Source organism: Microcaecilia unicolor, chromosome 4 (assembly GCF_901765095.1).
Source record: "Microcaecilia unicolor chromosome 4, aMicUni1.1, whole genome shotgun sequence".
Lineage (NCBI taxonomy): Eukaryota > Metazoa > Chordata > Amphibia > Gymnophiona > Siphonopidae > Microcaecilia > Microcaecilia unicolor.
The window spans coordinates 263,519,515-263,541,103 of record NC_044034.1 but is presented as its reverse complement, the minus strand read 5'-3'; the positions used below and the strand labels follow the sequence as shown (position 1 = coordinate 263,541,103).

General features: G+C 49.2%; 1 protein-coding gene across 1 annotated transcript in view; it reads left to right on the top strand.

The window, feature by feature from the left end:
- The window catches only part of SEPTIN10 (septin 10), a 188,133-nt gene extending 167,236 nt beyond the window's left edge, over positions 1-20,897 (top strand). The window contains exon 10 of the mRNA XM_030201482.1: positions 19,943-20,897. Coding sequence (XP_030057342.1) covers positions 19,943-19,952 — 10 coding nt within the window. The 3' untranslated portion in view covers positions 19,953-20,897. The remainder of the gene's footprint in view (positions 1-19,942) is intronic.
- Positions 20,898-21,589: the final 692 nt, after the last annotated feature.

Here is a 21,589-nt window from a genome sequence, read left to right as displayed (position 1 = left end):
CTTTGTTACTGATTAGTTCAAGGTTCTTCTGCATAATTAGTTATGGTGTGCTTCTTACCTTCCCAACTTCTCCTTCCATTCCATTCTAAACTTTGTTTCTTGTTCTGAGCTGTGGGTTTTCCCACTTGGAGGTTAGGCCTCTTGCAGTGTCTCCTACTATCATTCTCAGGATTGATGGTCACCTATTTGACCTGTATATTTTGCTCCACTGGCCCTCCTTATTAGGCAGTTCTAATTTCTGAGCACCTCCTCTGGGATTTACTCTAGCCAACTCCTTGCAGCACTTGACTTGGGATGGGTTCCTACAATTCCACTCAGACATTGGGCAGCCACTGAGGCTTCCCTCTGGATGCAGCCATCTGAGGTCGCCACATCTCAAGAAAGATATAGTGGAATTGGAAAAGGTGCAGCGAAGGGCCACTAAAATGGTAGCGGGGATGGGATGACTTCCATATGAAGAAAGACTAAGGAGGCTAGGGCATTTCAGCTTGGAGAAGAGACGGCTGAGGGGAGACATGATAGAGGTATATAAAGTAATGAGTGGAGTAGAACAGGTGGATGTGAAGCAACTGTTCACGCTTTCCAAAAATACTAGGACTAGGGGGCATGCGATGAAACTACAGTGTAGTAAATTTAAAACAAATCGGAGAAAATTTTTCTTCACCCAACGTGTAATTAAACTCTGGAATTCATTGCCGGAGAACGTGGTGAAGGCGGTTAGCTTGGCAGAGTTTAAAAAGGGGTTAGACGTTTTCCTAAAGGACAAGTCCATAAACCGCTACTAAATGGACTTGGGAAAAATCCACAATTCCGGGAATAACATGTATAGAATGTTTGTACGTTTGGGAAGCTTGCCAGGTGCCCTTGGCCTGGATTGGCCGCTGTTGTGGACAGGATGCTGGGCTCGATGGACATTTGGTCTTTTCCCAGTGTGGCATTACTTATGTACTTATTCTCTTCCCCAGATGCTCCTTTGGCCTTCCATCTATGAAGGTTGGTTTCCCTGAGAGGAGGGAATTTATTCAGTGCTGAGGTTCCTGGAACAGTGGCCTTGATGTGGGCTGCAGTGTCAGTGAGTGTAGCCCTCAGGAACTCCCAACTGGAGACGCTTGGGTTTCTAAAAGTTCAATCCTCCCTCCCTTTTTTTCCTGCAGTCCTAGGACTGCCAAGTGGCCAGAACCTAGTCCACATCTTGCTCCTCCATTGTTGCTTACAGGGTTCTTGGTCTGGAGACAAAAGACCCTCCCTCCAGTTGGCATTTCAGAGGCATTTCTTGGGAGTTTCTGATATTTCTTTGGGATACAACTAATGATTTTGGCCACTGAACCTTTGGCTGATGTAAGGGCTCCTGTGGGGTGTCATTGTAGGGCTGTTCCATTCTTGGCGGTCACCCTGTTTTGGCCATTTTCTTTTCAAGTGATTATGCAGTGTATTCTCAATAGCTGACCCCTGAATCAGGCAATCCGCCAAAATACAGACCATGTCAGGTCTTTGAATAAATATTTCTTCCTACCTTAATGAACAGATCATTGTTTTTGTCTCCTTGTCCCACCTTTGGCCAACTACATTAGCCTTTGTGGCCTTTGTTTGTGTTGTTGATTCCGTTTGTTCTGTGTTCTAAGCTGGAGAAGCTTTCCAACATTATTCATGGTGTGAGAACTTTTATTCTGATCTTCATGGAGAACACCACCTTTGTATTTGTTGATGGATGCTATGCATGATACAGCATAATTGCTTACTTGTAATTGGTAGTCTGACAATAGAAATGCAATGAGCCACCAGATAGGTCATGTTATTTTGTCATTTGTTAGCATAGAGGACTTTTTAAGCACTTTTCTACAAAACATCTGAGGATACGTAATAATTTTCTCTGCAGCATCAAAGCACCAGGACTTGCTTCTGCTACTATTATTAAACATTTAATATAGTGCTACAAAATGTATGCCGCACTTTACAGAAACATAAAAGAGACACTCTGCACTCTATATACTATGTTAATCCAGCTGAACCTGGATCAATGCAGTAAGAACAACTCTCAAAAGGGAGGCAGATGGTGTGTGTGGTTCATTGCACAGCTGGTCATCGGAGAATACTAATTAGAGGTAAACAATTATATATTCTCTGATAAGGAACTGCAGTGAGCCATAGTGATAAAACTACTTAGTTAATTAATTATCTTCGGCACAAAAGAGAAAAGACAAGATGTGGACACATCTAGTAGATGTAAACGATACTTTCCATCAACAAGCAAGATTGAGTCAGGCACATAAATGTTTGACATCATTCGGCAGCGCAGTGATGGAACTGCTCTTCCAGAACTCCGAACTTTAGTTTAAAGTTCTGAGCATGTACTGTTCTTCCAGCTTGTGGCAGTCTCATCAGTCACTCAGTTTTGTTTTGTTTTTTTTCACTCAGGTTAATGGATGAAAAATAAAGCTCTCCCAACACACTGTCAAATTTCATCAAAGTAAATATTCGGACATTAGTATTTTCTCAGTTCTTCAAGGACAAACAGGACATTGTGTTCTCAAATATGGGTGATGTCATCTGATAGAACCCCGGTGCGGACGCTACCCTACGTTCTTTCTCTTTAAGAAGCCTTAAACAGCGTCCCACCACGCATGCGCAAGTGCCTTCCCACCCAGCGTGAGCATGTGGGACCAGCAGTCTCGCTTTCTGCTGAGCAGAGAGGTTGCGTCTGTGAGCTCTTCTCAGCGTATCTGCTTTATTATTTTATTTTTCCTGCCAGTGCCTTCCTTTGCGGTACCTTTCTTTTTCATATTTTTCTGTTTCTCCTCCTTACTTCTGGTTTTTATGGTGTTTCAGCAAGTTTAAGTTTTTGTTATTTTTATCATGTCTCCTGAGGCCCACTTAGGCCTAAGCACAGAATGGGGCAATTTCTCCCTTTTTCTCTCCTTTGGTGAGAAGCTTCTTTCACAAAGCCTCTGACTGTGTTCTTTGAAAATGCAGAAAGGAACCCCGAGAGGCCCAGCATGAGAAACTTTTTGGCGCTTCTAAGACCGGTCCATTGACATCAGACGCATCGATTCTCATGGCTGCTGGAGCTGTGTCTGACACTAGGAGTGCACCAGCATCAAGGAGGTTTCCCCTTGCCTTGATATCAAGCGCTGATATGGGACCAGTCTGCTTTGGACCCAACACCGAGGACATTCCTGGATAAGATATCATCTTTGGCACCCAAGGGTCCTGATGCTGAGCACCGAGTGAAAGTGAAGAAGCATTGGTCCTCCTTGAAGAATAATACCAGGAGCTCCAGGGCATTGGCGTTGCCAGCACCCAAGAAGCATTGATGCTGGGAGAATCGCTCCCCCTCTGTTGAAGCAGTGCCAATGTGTCAGTCTTCCCGCATGTGGGACCCTGCTTCCAATTTGACACCAACATCTTCACAGGCTGCCCCTTCACCAGCACCAGCCCTACCATTACCGATGCCTGCCCTCAAAGAATGGTTCCGGGTAATGCCCAGGAGGAGCTGGGGTATCTCCTAGGGCATTATGATACAGAGGTATCGAGGGCGCTTGCGCTGTCAATTGAACTGCTCCACCTGTTTTGGAGATCCACGCCTTGCCTGTGGGGCGGCCATCAACACTGGTGCCATGCCAGGCATTGGAGCCGGCATCAACTGATGTGGTGACTCCAACCCATTGGGGAGGAAGCTGTCCCTAAGAGTCTCTGGATCTCAGCACCCCCACCCCCACACCCATTCACACACACAATTGGGCCTGGTCAATCTTCCAGTAGGTCGAGGCAGGCACAAATTCAGCCTTCCCATCATGGATATTTTGCTGAGTCTGGAACAGGCCATTCCAGGGTATCTGAGGAGGAGCCAGAGGATTTCTCGGAGAAGAGGTCCCTTGGCGTTCTTTCAAATCCCTCCCCTCCGCAGGAGAGAAGAGAAGACAATTTCCCCCCCAGAGAAACTCTTGTTAAATTTTTTAGGGAAATTTCAGAAGCCATTCCATTTAAGTTGGAGTTGAGGATATGCCCAGGGTAGACCCATTGACCATCCTTAATTATGATCTGCCCCCTAAAGAAGCTGTGATAATGCCTGTCCACAATGTCCTGAATAACACACAAATGAGGAACTGGGAGACTTGCCTTTCTGTGCAGGTAGTACCTAAGCAGACTAACTCCAAGTATAGGATTCAGAAGGCTCCTGGGTTCAAAAAGGTGCAGCTGCTGCACCACTCCATGGTGGTTGAATCCACCCTCAAAAGAGCCAGATGCTCAAGGATCCATGCGTCGGCTCCTCCGGGCAGGGATGCTCGTACTCTTGAGTCCTTTGGTAGGAAGATTTATCAGGGCTTGATGCTTATCTCCTGCATCCAGACCTATCAGCTCTACACGAGCATATACTTGAAATCCTTGATGGGTACTGTGAATGAGATTGCGGATACCAGGCCACATGCCTTCACCAGGTAGCCAATAAGCAGAAGGAATGCAGAAAGCATCTGGCTTGGGCTACTTTTGACATTTTGATGTGGAGCTGTGCAGACGACCCTGCCAAGGTGATAATCTTTTTGGGGACAAGGTAGAAGAGGTGACAGATCTCATTAAAAAGAGAATGGACACCATCAAGTCCCTGTCTCAGCCCTCTTCTTCTGCACCCTCCACATCTTGAAAGTTTTCTAAGGGAAGTTGTAGGGGAACCTACTACTTTCAAAGGCATAGGTTCACCCCTTCCTCCCATCTTCAGCTGCAGGCTCAACCACAGTGCTCCTGCCCTAGGCAGCAGCAGACACAGAAATTCCAGCTGGCTCCCTAGTCTAAGAAAGGGGGGAACTTTTGGCTGGCTCCAAGAGAGCCATAAAAGTAATGGTCCCGGGTGACCTGCTGGTGGAAGGGAGGCTGATTTTTTTTCAAGAAAGGTGGCCCCTGTAACCTCAGACCTGTGGGTTCTCCACATAGTCCGGGTGGGCAGTAGAGACTTCCAGTTTGCCCACTGAGAGTGTTTCAGCTCTAGCACCAGAAAGTGCTCACAGAAGAACTCTCCCACCTTCTAAAGACCCATGAAGTTGAATCCATCTCACCAGGGGAAGAAAGGAAGGGATTCTATTCCAAGTACTTCCTCATGCCCAAAAAGAGAGGATTTCATCCCATCCTAGATCTAAGGGTCCTGAACAAATATCTGGTCAAAAAAAAGTTCATGCTGATTTTCCTGTGCACTCTTCTTCTCATGATTCAGAGAAACGATTGGCTATGCTTTCTGGACTTAAAGGATATTCAGATACATCCAAATCACAGGAAGTATCTTGGATTTTGAGTGGGGAAACACCACTACCAGTATCACATTCTGCCATTTGGTCTCGCGGCTGTTCACAAAATGCGTCACCGTATTCCCTAGTATTACTACGTAGACTGGGAGTTCACATGTTTCCCTACTTGGACGATTGGCTGGTCAAGAGCACATCAAAGAATGGTGCTCAAGAGTCAATGTGGAGAACTATTCAGATGTTGGAACTACTAGGATTTGTGATCAATATCAATTTGTTTACTAGTGAAAAAGGCCCGTTTCTGTCAGAATTGAAACGGGCGCTAGCAAGGTTTTCCTCTGAGTGTATGTTTCAGAAAGAGTGTGTGTGAGAGTGGGAGTGTGTGTGTCAGAGAGAGAATGAGAGAGAGCAATAGAGTGTGTGTAAGACTGTGTGTGACAGAGAGCGACAAAGAGATAGAGACTTTGTGTGTGTGACAGAGAGAGTGTATGTGAGAGACAGAGAGTGAGTGACTGGTCTCAGGACCCCCCTCTTTCCTGCCCCCCCTTGGCGCATCACCCAAGCCCCTCTCCTGCCCCCCCTGCAGCCATCCATTTCCAGCGACCCTCCAGCCACCCATGTCCAGCAACCCCCCTCGGCGCATCACCCAAGCCCCTACCCCCCCTTTCCCTGCCCCCCCTGGAGCCATCCATGTCCAGCGACTCTCCTCTCCCCCTCCAGCCACCCATGTCCAGCGCACCTCCCCTTCCCCCCCCCCCCCGACACATCAACCCCCTCGCCACCCGCAGCCCCCAGTAGTAGTGCTGTCCAGCCGCTGCTGCTTCTCCTGTTGAGCAGCAGCGGCCGGAACAAAAAGACAATGCCTAGGAAACAACTGTCAGTTCCCCCCCCCTCCTCGGAGCATCACCGAAGCCCCTCCCCCCGGCGCATTGCCCAAGCCCCTAGCCCCCCTCTTCCCTGCCCCCCCTGCAGCCAACCATGTCCAGTGACCCTCCTCTCCCCCTCCAGCCACCCATGTCCAGCGACCATCCTCTCCCCCCTGCCCCCCTCGGTGCATCCCAAGCCCCTACCCCCCCCTGGCCACATCAACCCACCCGCAACCCCCAAAAGTAACGCTGACCGGCCACTGCTGCTGCTTCTGTTGAGTGGCAGGAACAAAAAGAAAAAACCCAAAGAAAGATTTAAAACCTGCAAAACGCGGCTCCGTAGACAGCCATCTGGTATTGGCTGTCGTCTGTGCAGCCGCTCCTCCTCTCCTCTCCACGTCACTGCCCCTGGAGGGAGACCCCAGAGGAGCGCAGCGACATCAGAGGGGAGAGGAGGAGCAGCTGCACAGACAGCCAATACCAGATGGCTGTCTATGGAGCCGCGTTTTGCAGGTTTTAAATCTTTTTTGGGTTTTTTTCTTTTTGTTCCTGCTGCTGCTGCTCAACAGGAGAAGCAGCAGCGGCCGGTCAGCGTTACTTTTGAGGGTGGTGAGTGGGTTGATGTAGCCGGGGTGGGGGGGGGGGGAAGGTAGGGGCTTGGGTGATGCACCAAGGGGGGGAGGGGAGGGTCGCTGGACATGGGTGGCTGGAGGGGGAGAGGAGGGTCACTGGACATGGTTGGCTGCAGGGGGAGCAGGGAAGAGGGGGGCTAGGGGCTTGGGTGATGCGCTGGGGGAGGGGCTTGGGTGATGCTCCGAGGGGGGGGGGGGCACTGACAGTTGTTTCCTGCCTGGCTCGCAGCCAATCAGTGGCACTTCATTTGATTCTTCCAGCAGTGATGTCACTCTGATCTACCGACGGAAGCAGACCACCTCCAGGGATCCACGGTCCCAGGCAGCGTCAGAACGTTGGAGGTGAGAATTATTATATAGGATATACTGCTGGCTCCCCAAATGGGTTCACCACGGTTTACAAAAAAAAAAAAAAAAATCAACAAAAAAAGCAAACCTCAGTTAAAATACAAATAAAATACAGAAGTTTGATAAAGCAAAAAACATTAGACATGGCATTAATTATCAAATAAAAAAGTTTCCACTTCTTCCTGAAAACAAAATATGAAGTTTCTAATCTCACAATTTAATAACTTTGTGTCGTCAGCAAATTTAATTACCTCACTAGTTTCTTCCAATCTCTAAATCATTTATAAATATGTTAAAAAGCAGTAGTCCCAGAACAGACACCCTGGCGAACCCCACTATCTACCCTTCTCCATTGAGAAAACTGACCATTTAACCCTACTCTCTGTTTTCTATCTTTTAACCAGTTTTTAATCCACAATAGGACACTACCTCCTATCTCATGACTCTCCAGTTTCCTCTGGAATCTTTCATTCGCAATCCAGTGGCTTTCCTTCCCCTGCTTATGTGTGAGTTAGTCTTTCTCTAACCTATCAGGGTATCACTTGAATGTGGGAAAGACAGAGGCTTTGGGGATTGGCTTCCATTCCAATGAGTGGAGAGGCCCCTTCCCTTTCCAATGGGTAAATGGGAGTTTCAGATACTTAGAGGTCTGACAGTCTGCTGACCCAGGAGATCTTTTTCACCTAAATTATCCTACAGTGCTGCAAAAGGTTCAAGGAGACATGGGTACTTGGGGGAAGCTCACACTGAGTCGGTAGGGGAGAGTGGCAGTGTATAAGGTGGTGATCCTCCCCAGGTTTAATTTTTTATTTTCACAACTTCCTATTCCCATACCAGCAAAATATTTTGTGAAGTGGCAGCATAATATAGAAATGTATTGGGGGGGGGGGGGGGGGGGGGGAGCGCATTATTATCATCACCTTACCCAATCTAGGGTATACAGAACGGTCAATTTGCCTGTTTTAAAGATGTTCTACAGAGGCAGTGTTGAGAACTATAAAATACCATTATGATGATAGGCAGGACATACAGTGGGTTGAGGTAGAGAAGGCTTGCCTGGACTCTTGGTCTGTTTTTGAGGTGGGATGTGCAGAAACTCCGGAAAGGACGAGGGAGTGTGTTTCATAGATCACACCTAGACTTGGGACCTTTGGTAAGAGAGTGGGACCTGCAGAAGAAGAGGGCCAGGGTGAGGGGCCTTGTGTTTCCTGAGAGCAAAATTTTGAAATTTTTTCCCCTTCTCACAGATAAGAGTAGAAAGGAATGAGAGAGGCATTGGGAAGGGATGAATAAATTCAGCATTTAATAGAAATTGGGGTGGTTATTACCAAAAGCAGGTTAGAGCAGTTAGAAGGTATTTTGGTTCCCTTTTTTTTGTATATTTTCAGTTCTCCGAGGACAAGCAGGCTGCTTGTTCTCACGACTGGGTGACGTCCGCGGCAGCCCCCACCAACCGGAAAAGCTTCGCGGGAGGTCGGCACGCAGGGCACGCCCACCTCGCATGCGCGGCCGTCTTCCCGCCCGTGCGCGACCGCTCCCGCCAGTTCCTTTTTTTCCGCGTCTGGAGAGAGTCGTGCCTTTGCCGCTCTCTCTGTTTCAGCCGCCGGAAATCCGATCGCGTTTACGCGGATCGTTTTTTCTATTTAGTTTTTGTACACCGCGTCCTCCGGTTTTTCTTTCTTAAAAAAAAACAAAAAAAAACAAACTGAACGTGTGGAGCACGCGCTCCCTTTTTCCCTCGCTTCTAGCGGGGACGCTGCGTTGCGGCCTAGTGGCCGCACGGTCGTTTTCCTTTTTCGAGGTGTGATTTCCGCCACCATCGACGACTTTAACTTCGCCGACGCGATTTTTCCGTCGATGTCCTCGAAGGTCCCGAGTGGATTTAAAAAGTGTGGTCGGTGCGGCCGGTCAATCTCGCAGACCGACACCCACGCTTGGTGCCTCCAGTGCCTCGGGCCGGAGCACAATCTCAAGTCGTGTCCCCTGTGTCTCGGTCTCCGGAAACGGACTCAGGTTGCGAGGCAAGTTCTGCGGGACCGTCTTTTTGGAACTTGCGCCGGCCCCTCGACGTCGACCTCGACGGCATCGGTATCGACGCCCGGTCCTTCGGTACCGGTATCGATGCCCGAGACATCGGCACCGATGGCATCGACCCCAGGAGATCAGGTCCCGTCGGCCCGCCGGTCCTCCGGTGAGGGTAGGGGTGAGAGGCCGCGTGGGCAGTCGGCCCCGGTCACTCCCTCAGCCCGTGGCCCACGGGACCGAACCCTGTCTGACCCGGTTCCTCGTGACCGAGGGGGATCGTCCTCCTCCTCCTCCATACCTCCCGGCGCCGGTGACGTGCATCGCAAGAAGAATAAGAAGCGTCGTCACCGGTCGCCCTCGCATCCGGACATCGGAGAGGAGGCGACGCCGAAGCGTCCACGTCGAGAGGCGAGGTCCCCGTCGGTTGTGGAGGTACCGACGCAACAGGGTCCCGGCACTTCGGTGCCGTCTCCTGGCCCCCACCAGATTCTGGCACCGACACCCCTACCGGCCCCACCGCCTTTCCCGGCAGCGGGCCTGGACGAGTGCCTCAGAGCCATCCTTCCAGGGATCCTGGAAGGGCTGATGCGCCAGGCTGTGCCGGCGCCGGGGGTGCTTGCGCCCTCGGCGCCGATGACTGTGGCGCCGGCGAGCTCTAGCCCGGCGCCGGGGCCGTCGACACCGCCGCCGCTTGCGGCGCCGGTCTCGACCGCCACGCAGGTGGAGTCCCCGTCGACGTCGATGGAGGGAGCTTCGTCCCCGCCGGCGCGGGAGTCCACCGCTCGACGACACCGAGGCCTCGGTGCCTCGACGTCGAGCCGGGCCCGGTTCAGGACTCAGCTACATGAGCTTATGTCCGATACCGAGGATGAGGCCTCGTGGGGGGAAGAGGAGGACCCTAGATATTTCTCCTCAGAGGAGTCTACGGGCCTTCCCTCGGACCCCACGCCTTCACCGGAGAGGAAGCTCTCACCTCCTGAGAGTCTCTCCTTTGCCTCCTTTGTGCGGGATATGTCTATCAGCATTCCCTTCCCTGTGGTCTCTGTGGAAGAGCCGAGGGCCGAGATGCTCGAGGTCCTCGACTATCCATCACCACCTAGAGAGTCCTCCACGGTACCGCTGCACAATGTCCTCAAGGAGACACTGCTTCGGAACTGGATGCGACCGTTAACTAATCCCACCATTCCCAAGAAAGCAGAGTCCCAGTACAGGATCCACTCTGACCCAGAGTTAATGCGGCCACAATTGCCCCATGACTCGGCGGTCGTGGATTCTGCTCTCAAGAGGGCACGGAGTTCGAGGGATACCGCCTCGGCGCCCCCGGGGCGGGAGTCTCGCACTCTGGACTCGTTTGGGAGGAAGGCCTACCAATCCTCCATGCTCGTGACCCGCATCCAGTCATACCAGCTCTATATGAGCATCCACATGCGGAACAATGTGAAGCAACTGGCGGACCTGGTCGATAAGCTCCCGCCGGAGCAGTCCAGGCCTTATCAGGAGGTGGTCAGGCAGCTGAAGGCGTGCAGAAAGTTCCTGTCCAGGAGTATCTATGACACCTGTGACGTGGCATCTCGTGCTTCGGCCCAAGGTATAGTGATGCGCAGGCTCTCATGGCTGCGTGCCTCTGACCTGGACAACCGCACCCAGCAGAGACTGGCCGACGTCCCTTGCCGGGGGGATAACATTTTTGGTGAGAAGGTCGAGCAGCTGGTGGACCAACTGCATCAGCGGGAAACCGCCCTCGACAAGCTCTCCCACCGGGCGCCTTCAGCATCCACCTCAACAGGTGGACGTTTTTCCCGGGCCCGGCAGGCTGCACCCTATTCTTTTGCAAGGCGTAGGTACAACCAGCCGGCCCGAAGGCCTCGTCAAGCACAGGGACAGACCCAGCGCGCTCGTTCTCGTCAATAGCGTGCGCCTAAGCAGCCCCCTGCGCCTCCACAGCAAAAGCCGGGGACGGGCTTTTGACTGGATCCACGGGAACATAGCCGCCCTCAAAGTGTCCGTACCGGACGATCTGCCGGTCGGGGGGAGGTTAAAATTTTTTCACCAAAGGTGGCCTCTCATAACCTCCGACCAGTGGGTTCTCCAAATAGTGCGGTGCGGATACGCCCTGAATTTGGCCTCCCTGCCACCAAATTGTCCTCCGGGAGCTCAATCCTTCAGCTCCCATCACAAGCAGGTACTTGCAGAGGAACTCTCCGCCCTTCTCAGCGCCAATGCGGTCGAGCCCGTACCACCCGGGCAGGAAGGGCAGGGATTCTATTCCAGGTACTTCCTTGTGGAAAAGAAAACAGGGGGGATGCGTCCCATCCTAGACCTGAAAGGCCTGAACAAATTCCTGGTCAAAGAAAAGTTCAGGATGCTTTCCTTGGGCACCCTTCTGCCAATGATTCAGAAAAACGATTGGCTATGTTCCCTGGATTTAAAGGACGCATATACTCACATCCCGATACTGCCAGCTCACAGACAGTATCTCAGATTCCGCCTGGGCGCACGGCACTTTCAGTATTGTGTGCTGCCCTTTGGGCTCGCCTGTGCCCCACGAGTGTTTACAAAGTGCCTCGTGGTGGTAGCGGCGTACCTTCGCAAGCTGGGAGTGCACGTGTTCCCATATCTCGACGATTGGCTGGTCAAGAACACCTCGGAGGCAGGAGCCCTCCGGTCCATGAAGTGCACTACTCAACTCCTGGAGCTGCTGGGGTTTGTGATAAATTACCCAAAGTCCCATCTCTAGCCAACTCAGTCTCTGGAATTCATAGGAGCTCTGCTGAATACCCAGACGGCTCAGGCCTTCCTTCCCGAAGCGAGGGCCAACAATCTCCTGTCCCTGGCTTCCCAGACCAGAGCGTCTCAGCAGGTCACAGCTCGGCAGATGTTGAGACTTCTGGGTCATATGGCCTCCACAGTTCATGTGACTCCCATGGCTCGTCTTCACATGAGATCAGCTCAATGGACCCTAGCTTCCCAGTGGTTTCAGGCCACTGGGAATCTAGAAGATGTCATCCGCCTCTCCACCAGTTGCCGCACTTCACTGCTCTGGTGGACCATCCGGACCAATTTGACCCTGGGACGTCCATTCCAAATTCCGCAGCCCACGAAAGTGCTGACGACGGATGCATCTCGCCTGGGGTGGGGAGCTCATGTCGATGGGCTTCACACCCAGGGTCTGTGGTCCCTCCAGGAAAAGGATCTGCAGATCAACCTCCTGGAGCTCCGAGCGATCTGGAACGCACTGAAGGCTTTCAGAGATCGGCTGTCCTGCCAAATTATCCAAATTCGGACAGACAATCAGGTTGCAATGTATTACACCAACAAGCAGGGGGGCACCGGATCTCGCCCCTTGTGTCAGGAAGCCATGGGCATGTGGCGCTGGGCTTGCCAGTTCGGCATGCTCCTTCAAGCCACGTACCTGGCAGGTGTAAACAACAGTCTGGCCGACAGACTGAGCAGAGTCATGCAACCGCACGAGTGGTCGCTCCATTCCAGAGTGGTACGCAAGATCTTCCGAGAGTGGGGCACCCCCTCAGTGGACCTTTTCGCCTCTCAGACCAACCACAAGCTGCCTCTGTTCTGTTCCAGACTTCGGGCACACGGCAGACTGGCGTCGGATGCCTTTCTCCTCCATTGGGGGACCGGCCTCCTGTATGCTTATCCTCCCATACCTTTGGTGGGGAAGACCTTACTGAAGCTCAAGCAAGACCACGGCACCATGATTCTGATCGCGCCCTTTTGGCCCCATCAGATCTGGTTCCCTCTCCTTCTGGAATTGTCCTCAGAAGAACCGTGGAGATTGGAGTGTTTTCCGACTCTCATCTCGCAGAACGACGGAGCGTTGCTGCACCCCAACCTTCAGTCCCTGGCTCTCACAGCCTGGATGTTGAGGGCGTAGACTTCACTGCGTTGGGTCTGTCTGAGGGTGTCTCCCGTGTCTTGCTTGCCTCTAGGAAGGATTCCACTAAAAAGAGTTACTTTTTCAAGTGGAGGAGGTTTGTCGTTTGGTGTGAGAGCAAGGCCCTAGAACCTCGTTCTTGCCCTGCACAGAACCTGCTTGAATACCTTCTGCACTTATCGGAGTCTGGCCTCAAGACCAACTCAGTAAGGAATCACCTTAGTGCGATTAGTGCTTACCATTATCGTGTGGAAGGTAAAGCCATCTCTGCAGAGCCTTTAGTCGTTCGATTCATGAGAGGCTTGCTTTTGTCAAAGCCCCCTATCAAGCCTCCTACAGTGTCATGGGATCTCAACGTCGTCCTCACCCAGCTGATGAAACCTCCTTTTGAGCCACTGAATACCTGCCATCTGAAGTATTTGACCTGGAAGGTCATTTTCTTGGTGGCAGTTACTTCAGCTCGTAGGGTCAGTGAGCTTCAAGCCCTAGTAGCTCATGCTCCATATACCAAATTTCATCACAACAGAGTAGTGCTCCGCACCCACCCAAAGTTCCTGCCGAAGGTGGTGTCGGAGTTCCATCTTAACCAGTCAATTGTCTTGCCAACATTCTTCCCCAGGCCGCATACCCGCCCTGCTGAACGTCAGTTGCACACATTGGACTGCAAGAGAGCATTGGCCTTCTACTTGGAGCGGACACAGCCCCACAGACAGTCCGCCCAATTGTTTATTTCTTTCGACCCTAACAGGCTAGGGGTCGCTGTCGGGAAACGCACCATCTCTAATTGGCTAGCAGATTGCATTTCCTTCACTTACGCCCAGGCTGGGCTGGCTCTTGAGGGTCATGTCACGGCTCATAGTGTTAGAGCCATGGCAGCGTCAGTGGCCCACTTGAAGTCAGCCACTATTGAAGAGATTTGCAAGGCTGCGACGTGGTCATCTGTCCACACATTCACATCACATTACTGCCTCCAGCAGGATACCCGACGCGACAGTCGGTTCGGGCAGTCGGTGCTGCAGAATCTGTTTGGGGTGTAAATCCAACTCCACCCTCCAGGACCCGCATTTATTCTGGTCAGGCTACACTCTCAGTTAGTTGTTCTTCGTAGGTCAATTTCTGTTGTATCCTCGCCGTTGCGAGGTTCAATTGACCTGGGTTCTTGTTTTGAGTGAGCCTGAGAGCTAGGGATACCCCAGTCGTGAGAACAAGCAGCCTGCTTGTCCTCGGAGAAAGTGAATGATACATACCTGTAGCAGGTGTTCTCCGAGGACAGCAGGCTGATTGTTCTCACCTACCCTCCCTCCTCCCCTTTGGAGTTGCGTTTTCTTCATTTTTGCTAGTCATTCAACTGGCGGGAGCGGTCGCGCACGGGCGGGAAGACGGCCGCGCATGCGCGGTGGGCGTGCCCTGCGTGCCGACCGTCCCGCGAAGCTTTTCCGGTTGGTGGGGGCTGCCGCGGACGTCACCCAGTCGTGAGAACAATCAGCCTGCTGTCCTCGGAGAACACCTGCTACAGGTATGTATCATTCACTTTACGGTATTTTGTGATTCGAGCCCAAATTATGAGACAGCTAACTAGGTTCACTAAACCCGTAGAAAAAATATTATTCCTGGATAAGACATATAAAAAATTACTATCCAAATTATATCCGCGTCTACAGGAGGGGGATGCGAAAGATTTGAAGGGGCATGAGGTTCAATGGCTTTATTGTCCCTCCCCACTCCTAGCAGAGCAGGTGTGGGGAGATGCTCCTGGGTTATCAAATATTGGCAGCTACAGTATCGAGTGGTGAATAGGCCCAATGCAATTATTCCATATGGATAATCAGCCCACAGGCGATTGCTGGAGGTGGTGTGGGCTCCCTGGTTCCTTTAACCATATGTGGTAGTCCTGTGGGATGGTACAACGATTTCGGTCTGGGGTCTGTGCTTTTATTTCCAGAAGGTGCCTCAGAGCTTACTTTTGGGATCCCGTTTGTTTGTTGGGAGTGGGAATTTTTGAAGAGGGGCAAAGGGAATCTGTTCTTGATATGCTCTTGGCTGCAAAACTTAGTATTGCAAGACAGTGGTGTTCCACAGTAGGACCTCACATTGAAAGGTGGTATTCTATTTCGGTGGATATGGTCAAATATAATAAACTTTCTTGGCTAGTGAGAGGGAAGAGTGAAAAATTTGAAGTAATATAGAGATTGTTGGTCGGGGGGGAGGGGGTTGAAGGGAAACTCCTAGTGGGAAGGTGATTAGTTTAGGGGGAGGATAATCCAAGAGGTGATGGTAATGAGGGAGTTTTTCTGACTTAGGTTTGTATGGGTAGATTGAGTACTGTGGATGGTGAATGACAGTAAAAGGAAAAAGAGCTAGTTTCACTAACATTTGTACTCAGTAGGAATTTGGACTTCCCTAGTATGGGGGAATTGGTTTGCTTAAGATTTATTATTGGCAATTGATAAATGTTCAATATCGGGGACCTATCTTGGGTGTTTGAGTATTTGATAATGGGACAGGGGAAGGGAGGGTTCTATGAATAAGGCTTACAGGATCATATTTGTTTTAGAGGGAGAGGGAGTATTGTGTTTTTGATGGCAATTTATTAGAGAATTGGGGAGGGGAAGGAGGGATGGGTTCTGAGAGAAGAGGACATTTCCCTGGATAAGTAACTTTTTTTTTACTCTGTGCTTGGTGATTTAAAGGTTGGGGTTTAAAAGGGGCATTGTAGGTTTATTGACAAAATAACTTAGAATTTTAAAAAAGCAAACTTTATTAACTAGCCTCCATACCCTTTCCCCCATATTTTTAAAACTTGAACTTTCTGCCATAGCCTACAGCATTAACATATCCTCTAGAAGTCACAGCAAGGCCTAGCTTAGTCTTTATACCCACTCACCCTCCACAGCTCCTGCCAACCCCTAACACATCACTTCATTTATAGTCTTAACTTATAGTCAATTATTCTAATTAGGATAACAAGAAGGGAATTTTTATTAGAGTTTTAATTATATTTAATTACTTTCTGAGAAGCAAATACTAAATAAATCACATAATATACCATATAATCTTAAGGCTCTTTATATTAATCTAATATCCTTAGTACCTTAAGAAGTGGTGGACCTCATGTGTCACCTAGATTGGATTTTAGATAGTGCTGGGGAGGAGTCAACTATCTTGGTACATGTGGGTACCAATGATGTAGGAAAATGTGGGAGGGAGGTTCTGGAAGTCAAAGTTAGTCTCTTAGGTAGAAAGCTAAAATCCAGAACCTCCAGGTAGCATTTTCAGAAATGTTTCCCATTCCACCTGCAGGACTCTAAGCAGACAGAGCTCCGCAGTCTCAATGCATAGTTGAAATGATGGTGCAGGGATGAGGGATTTAGATTTGTTAGGAACTGGGCAACATTCAGGGGGAGCCTATTGCGAAAGGATGGACTCCACCTTAACCGGGATGGGATCAGGCTGCTGGCGCTAACATTTAAAAAAGAAATAAGATCAGCTTTTAAACTAAAATTGGGGGGGAGGGAAGCCGACAGTCACCCAGGAGTGCATGGTTTGGTGAAGAGCATCCTTGAAGGATACTATAGAAACAGGATCTTTAGGGAATCCCAATAGAGAGGTTTCAATAATGGTGAAAGAAAGCCAGGAGTATTTAATGGGAGAATAGGGTAAAGGATGCAAATTATCCCCGTCAACTTCAAAGCAGCTTGTACATGCTAGGAAAAAAGACAATTTGAAGTGTCTATAGACAAATGCTAAAAGCCGGACAAATAAGATGGGAGAGTTGGAGTATATAGCACAAAATGAAAAAGTAGATATAATAGGCATTTCAGAGACCTGGTGGAAGGAGAACAATCAATGGGACACTGTGTTATCGGGGTACAAATTATATCGCAGTGATAGAGTGGATCAAATTGGAAGGAGGGTTGCGCTATACGTTAAAGAAGGAATTTAATCAAATAAAACAAATATTCTACATGAAACAGATAGCAGTGTGGAATCCTTGTGGCTAGAAATTCCATGTGTGAAGGGAATGAGTATACTGGTAGGGCTGTGCTACTGTCCGCCAAGACAGAATGAACAGAAAGATGAAGAAATGATTACAGAAATTAGGAAGGCTGACAGATTGGGCAAGGACCCCTGGTGTTTGCTGATCGGTTGGCTGTTCTTTTGTTCTCTCTGTGGATTAATTTGCATACATAAAGGAATTATTCAAGCCTATCAGCTTCTTCTCAGAGAAAGTTGATTGTGACCCCTGAGGCAGGTGCTTTGGCGCCGAAACACGGACTGTGTCGGGTCCTTGATATGAATATTCTGAATAAACTGATTTTTGATATTATCTCCCTATTGGTTTGCGCATTTGTCAGCCTCTACTTTTGCTGTTCTGGTCAAGAACAGTGGCCTAAGAAAGGAGTGAGTTAGCAGTGAGATGATTAAGATTCAAATGGTGGAGGCAGCAGACTGTCCTTTAATTGCAAAATATAAAACTGAAGAGCAGCAGGTCCACAGGCTGCAGAGGCAGACCCTTACTCAGAAGCTTGCTGGATAAGTATCCCAAAAATGCTCTGACCTGACATTGACAAGTGATCCATCTCTGCCTCATTGTATCTGCTTATCAGAGAACTATTTCTGGGGAAATTAGTTTTTAGCCTAGTGGCTAGTGCAGTGGACTTTGATCCTGGGGAACTGAGTTCAGTTCCCACTGCAGCTCCTTGTGACTCTGAGCAAGTCACTTAACCCTTCATTGCCCCTGGTACAAAATAAGTACCGGAATGTAAACCGCTTTGAATGTAGTTGCAAAAACCTCAGCAAGGCGGTATATTAATTTCCATTTCCATTTTGTATTATTTTATTCTAGCTCTCCTGTTAAATATTAGAGCGTATTATTTTATTCACCACTTTGTTATACAATGAATTAGGTGGTATATTAAGTTTAGAATAAACCATAAAGCATTTATATAGGCAACAAATAATTTGTTTGGGTAACATTGGTTGACTGAAAAATATATTGTTGTCCCCCCCCCCCCCCCCCCCCCCCCGCCAGCACACACACAGATTGGTGGGACAAAATGATATGGATACGTTTGATCTTGTGCTGTTTTTGTTTTCTATGTGGCTGCCCATACAAATAGGGTAAATTATGCAGATGTTGTTAGCTCATATATTTTGTGCTTGCTAATATTTTTAAGGGAAACAATTTGGGTAGTTTTGCTTTGTATAATTGTGTAAAGTATATGCATTAAAGGTGCTTGCTTACCCCCCCCCCCCCCCCCTATTTACTAAGCCGCATGGCAATGCCAACACAGCCCTTTCAAAGTGAAAGGCTATGTCAGCATTAGCACACAGCAGCCGCTAGTACGGCTTAGTAAACGGGGTTAGAAAATTGCTTCCTATAAGAGGATTAGATGACAGAAATGTTAACCCTATTGTATTGCTCTTACAGTCCTCTCACCCAGACCAGTACACACCTATGCTTAAACAATGGAGTAACCCCTATTATCTTATGTGGTAGCATTTGAATGTAAGCTTAATTTATTTAATGTAGATTGTCAGTTCGTATTTTCTGCTTCTGTTTTTAAAAATAAACATAAAATGGATTTTAACTTGCAATAGCAATGTTTCCTTTCTTGGACAAGTCACTAAGGGGCACTTTTACAAAGCGGTGGTAAGCCCAACTCGAACTTACCGCTCGCAAACAGGGAAGTACCACCAGGCTACCGCAACAGCCCGGCGGTAGTTCCTACCCCCAGCATGCTCTTTCCAGTGCTACAAAAATATTTTTATTTTTGTATCGCCAGTGTGTACTCGGTGGTAATTGGTAGTGTCATGTGCTGCCCGGTTACTGCCGGGGTAGCACTGGAGCCCTTTCTGCTACCTCAAGGGTTGGCAGTAAGTGCTCCTACCCGAAATGGGCACGCAGCAAGTGCTTCACGCCAATGCAGGCCCACTTTTGCCACAGCTTCGTAAAACTACCCCTGAGCAGGGTGCTTACTAATGTGTGCTGACGGACTAACATACATTTTTTTGCCAAATAATGGGGTCCTTATACTAAGGTATGCTAATGAATTTAGCATGCGCTAAATGATAAGATGCCCATTGTATTCCTATTAGCAAAATGAATAACAATAACTTCACAAGCTGCATTATTAATGGAAAGAGAACAGTAGCTTTGAGCTGGCGTTATCTTTGCTCTTGGGGAACCTCTTAAAGGGGCTGGTTGTGGGAACAAATAATGCCACTCATCCTCTGGACCTGACCCCACACTTCCTATACCAGAACAGCCCCTTCATCAAAAGCCAACCCTACCTGTCCTCCCAGTACCATACCGGGGGGGTTTCCTGGTGGCTAGTGGGGGGGCAGGATCAATCCCCAGTTGCTCCTGTCCCATCAGCTCCCAAGTTCAAAATGGCAGTGCTTGACCCCAAGCCGTCATCTTGCAGTATTACAGATCAGATTGCCAAAATAGGGGCATTGTGCCCATTCCAGTAAATGACCAGTCCACTGGGGCTATTACTTCATTATTTGCAGTCTTTTTGGTAATCTCAGTACAGTAATACCTCGGTTTTTGTCGATAATCCGACCGAAAACAATCAGCGAAATCCGAAACCGATGAAAACCGAGGCAATTATTTCCATATGAATCAACACTGGAAAGCAATGGAATTGTTTGGTTAGACGCGCGGGGTGATGCTCACACAATGAGAAACGCCACACTGAGCAGGAGAACGCGTGAGTCGCTTTTTATTTTCGCAAAATTAGCAGTGAGGTCACGTGGGCATGCCAATGAAATCCGAGGCAACCGACGAAATCCGAGACAAAGTTTTCACAGAAAAAAATCAACGAAACCCGAACCGACGATAACCAAAGTCAACGAAAACCAAGGTTCTACTGTACATTAATTTTTTATTACAATTTACAGATTACAAAATAGAATGACACAAATTCTTTGTTTTCTTTACAGTTTTATGTAATGTTGAGGACCATTTTACCAGCTGAGCTATTACAAACGATCATTAACTACAATATGATGACTTCCATAATTTTGTGCTTTATGTGTTTGGAAAATGAAGCTTTTCGGTGACAATAAACTATGGAAATTTGTTACTGACCCCCCCCCACCCCTTTAAGTTTGTCTGTATAGTTGGTTACCACGCCTTTTTTTATATTTATCAGTTCTGTATTGGTAATCTAAATGCACATTTTTGTCGAGCTGTTGCCTTGATGTGCACCAAGACCAGTGTTAAGACTAATTGCTCAGGAGCCTCAAAAAGCTTATTGTGGCTCTTTGTGCAAAATAGACAATTTTCAGTGTATCATTAGTTAAAGTGATGTGCATTTTCATCTTTAAAACAAGGAGGCATTTTGAGTGTAGCTCCTTCAAGCAAATCTCATTGAGTGGCAAACGGCTGAAGACTACTGGCTTTATAGGCACTTCAGATTCCACATGCAAAATAAAAAACGTAAACCCCTGCAGAATGTGTCCAGTGGGAAAGGAATGCTGAGCTCTAAACACATTGAGTATTTTCAAGCTGTTGGTCATGTTTTCAATCTGTGGTAACTGCACTGCACAGTTTTATATAGCTGAGTTTCAACTACAGCATCTGATGTTGTAGGAACCACTTAACTTTTATCAACATCTAACAATGGGGCCCTTTTGCTAAGCTGCATTAGGCGCTATCGTGTGTATAAGGTAGCAAAAATGGTCCAAACGCAGGTCGTGCTAAAGTGTTCTGCATTAGTTTTGCCATCTGTGTACACTAAGCATGCGATAATTATTTTTTTTACATTTTGGGGGGGAGGGGGCATGTCAGGGGCAGCGAATGGGCATAGATGCACTAATCATTTATGCCCAGATGATCAAAAGCCCCGCGCTGTTCCAAACAGCGCTCTAAAATAGCGCTGGAACAGTGTGGGGCGCTATTGGACCTATGATCAGAGATAATGCATGCAAATTTAAGCAGCGCAATTATCTCTGATCATGGGGTAGAAGTGCGGGAGAATTGTGCCTGAGCATACGCTCAGCACAATCCTCCCGCACTTGTTTGACAGGTCTGGGCTGTCAAAAGCCCAAACCTGTTAAACACAGGGACTGGAGGTCCATGGGACCACCAGGCCCTGACTACCCCTGCCCCGAGCAACGGGGGCTGGAGGTCTGGCGGACCTCCGGTCCCCCCCGACTATCCACCCCCCCCCCCCCCAGGTTCAGGGAGGGCTGGGTGTGTAGCCCCACCCAGCGCATCCCAGGATGCAGTGGGCTGGGCGCAGCCATTTTGCGGCGATGAAGGAAGAGGAGGGAGGCAGGCTGCGTCCCTCCTCCAACCAAGGTAGGGGGGAGGGCGGGCGGTGGATGGAGTGACAGGTCGATCACACAGGGACCCTTGTCAATGCTGGGGGTTGGGTTGGAGAGGGGGGGACCAGCGGTCCAGCGGACCTCCAGCCCCCCTGTCGCTGGGGGGGGGGGGCTTGGTCGGTGCCCACTGGACCACCAGGGACCATTTGCTGGGGGGTTGGGGGGCTGGAGACCCACCGGATCTCCAGCCCTCTCTGAACATAGGGGCGGGGTGGGATCGTCGGGGGGACCAGAGGTCCGCCGGACCTCAGTCCCCTG